At 56.8% G+C, this 2586-nt stretch overlaps 1 protein-coding gene across 1 annotated transcript; it reads left to right on the top strand.

The window, feature by feature from the left end:
* The first annotated feature begins 862 nt into the window (after window positions 1–862).
* Window positions 863–2586, top strand: LOC119296335 (probable glycosyltransferase 5). Its single transcript, XM_037574735.1, has one exon. The coding sequence runs from the start codon at window positions 1195–1197 to the stop codon at window positions 2584–2586; it is 1392 nt and encodes a 463-aa protein (XP_037430632.1). The 5' UTR covers window positions 863–1194.

Genomic DNA, 2586 nt, shown 5'->3' with positions numbered 1-2586 from the left:
GATGGTCTACCAATCTGTGATAAAGCATGAGCTACATTATTTTGGCTTTTCCTAACATGTGCTATAAAATAATCACGCCTAGACTTAAGTAGTAGTTTCCCTTCCTCGACTAAAGCAGCCACTGAAGAACTATTTGGCGTGTCATCCATAAGCATTTGAGCAGCCACAGAATAGTCCGTTTCGACGATAAAAGGCTATGTACTTCACTCCAAGGCAAGTGCAATGTCTTCTACACATGCTAAAACTTCCGCTTCAAGGGCGCTAGAACATGTACGAAAAAAACAACATGATGCAAAGACGATATGTACTTTATTATTTTATTGTTGAGAACAAAAGACTACTATTTTTACGTTTGTGCGAAACTAAATAAGATGGAAATTGGTACATTGCACAAGTCGATATGAGTAATTACCAGCTATGTTTGCAAACTATTTCTAATCAAGTCAGAATCACGATTTCCAATATAAGATGACTATTTCAGGGACAGCTATGTTGTAGCATCACTGGAAAGGCAACACTTGCATGCGTTCACTTCTCCGGAATGGAAAACTTTGCATGCATCTGCGGCTTTGAATGCATGGTGCGTCAATGCATGCAATAAACGGGCCCATCATGACTCTTTTGATTGGCTCCTCCGGAGCGTCCATTGGATGTCAATCTAAGGGCGTAGAAAAAAAATGACTGAAAATTAAATAAAATTCAGGCATCTGACATATCGGTGCTCCTTTTAGTTTTTGTGTTTGTGTTTAGAAATGTAGATGCAGCTCCGTCCTCCGGGGTACAATTTGAAAGGATGGTGTCACATAAGGTAAGTCAACTGTTATGTTTTGAGGAACATGAGCTACACACGAGTGTGTACTACTCTTCATATTATTCATACGCACCGTTTCTCTATCTCTTCGGCACCGTCTGTAGCGCTGCAGCATAGGTAGTCTGGGAACACGAGCTTTGAACAATTGCACATGGGCAATTAAGAGCCCCCAGCCCTAGTATGCGTTGAGATTTGAACTTCTTCTCTTCTAGAAATTACCTGCTCAGCATTATACGTTATTTTACTAGTATAACCTACGGTACCCCCTCCCTCCCTCCCTCATCGTGATCCCCATTCTTACTTGGTTCGTAGTGGGAAGTGGGAACAAGAGCGTGCCATGCACCACTCGAGCTCGACTCCCCTCTCCCGTTGACGTTCGCCAGATGATGGTTAAACCATCTCCGATGGAAGGTGCTTGCAACGCGCGTCGCCGGACAGCTTCTCTGGCTACCGATAGCATAGCAATGATGGCGGAGCAGCACGACGGCAAGCCGGCCAACGGCAGTGGCCTGCGCTGGCGGCCGCACTACGGCTGCCCGGCAGCGGGAAGCACCACCATCCCCCTCGTCTTCCTTCTCTTGCTCACCGGCGCGCTGTTCCTCATCCTCGGCCCGACCGACTCCGTCCTCACCCTCCCCAGCCTCCGCGTCGTGTTCAGCAACCCCATCCACATTGCCGCCGCAGCTCCGCCAGCGCTGCCGCCCGCAGCCGCCAACGTGAGCGACGAGGACATCGGCCTCCCGCCGCCCCGCCAGCTCACGGACCCGCCCTACTCGCTGGGCCGCACCATCCTGGACTACGACGCGCGCCGGTCCGCATGGCTCGCCGCGCACCCGGAGTTCCCCGCGCGGGTGCCGCCCGCGGGCCGGCCGCGGGTGCTGGTGGTGACCGGGTCCGCGCCGGCCCGGTGCCCCGACCCGGACGGCGACCACCTGCTGCTGCGCGCGTTCAAGAACAAGGCGGACTACTGCCGCGTCCACGGCCTGGAGGTGTACTACAACACGGCGTTCCTGGACGCGGAGATGACCGGGTTCTGGGCGAAGCTGCCGCTGCTGCGGTCGCTGATGATGGCGCACCCGGAGGTGGAGCTCCTGTGGTGGGTGGACTCGGACGCGGTGTTCACGGACATGCGGTTCGAGCTGCCGTGGGAGCGCTACGCGGCGCACAACCTCGTGCTCCACGGCTGGGAGGCCAAGGTGTACGAGGAGAAGAGCTGGGTGGGCGTCAACACCGGCAGCATCCTCATCCGCAACTGCCAGTGGTCGCTCGACCTCCTCCACGCCATGGCCCCCATGGGGCCCCGCGGCCCCGTGCGCGACAGGTACGGCGAGCTCTTCGCCAGGGAGCTCTCCGGCCGCCCGTCGTTCGAGGCCGACGACCAGTCGGCGCTCATCTACCTGCTCGTCACGCAGCGGGAGAGGTGGGGGGACAAGGTCTTCTTCGAGAACTCGTACGAGCTCAACGGCTTCTGGGAGCTCATCGTGGACAGGTACGAGGAGCTGCGGCGGACGGGCGCCTGGCCGCTTGTGACGCACTTCGTCGGGTGCAAGCCCTGCCGGCGGTACGCCGACAGCTATCCGGCGGACCGGTGCCGCCTCGGGATGGAGCGCGCCTTCAACTTCGCCGACGACCAGATACTGAAGCTGTATGGGTTCGGCCACGAGTCGCTCAATGGCACCGCCGTCCAGCGCGTCAGGAATGAGACCGGCGGGCCGCTGGACGCGGAGGACGAGGAGCTCGGTCGGCTGTTGCACCCCACGTTCAGGGCAACGTAG

This window comes from Triticum dicoccoides, chromosome 4B, assembly GCF_002162155.2.
Source record: "Triticum dicoccoides isolate Atlit2015 ecotype Zavitan chromosome 4B, WEW_v2.0, whole genome shotgun sequence".
Taxonomy (NCBI): Eukaryota; Viridiplantae; Streptophyta; class Magnoliopsida; order Poales; family Poaceae; genus Triticum; species Triticum dicoccoides.
Note: the sequence above shows the minus strand (reverse complement) of the source record. Positions and strands in the feature narration are given on the sequence as shown.

Coding starts and splice junctions, on each gene's coding strand:
- LOC119296335 (XM_037574735.1), top strand. CDS start 1,195: ATGATGGTTAAACCATCTCCGATGGAAGGTGCTTGCAACGCGCGTCGC.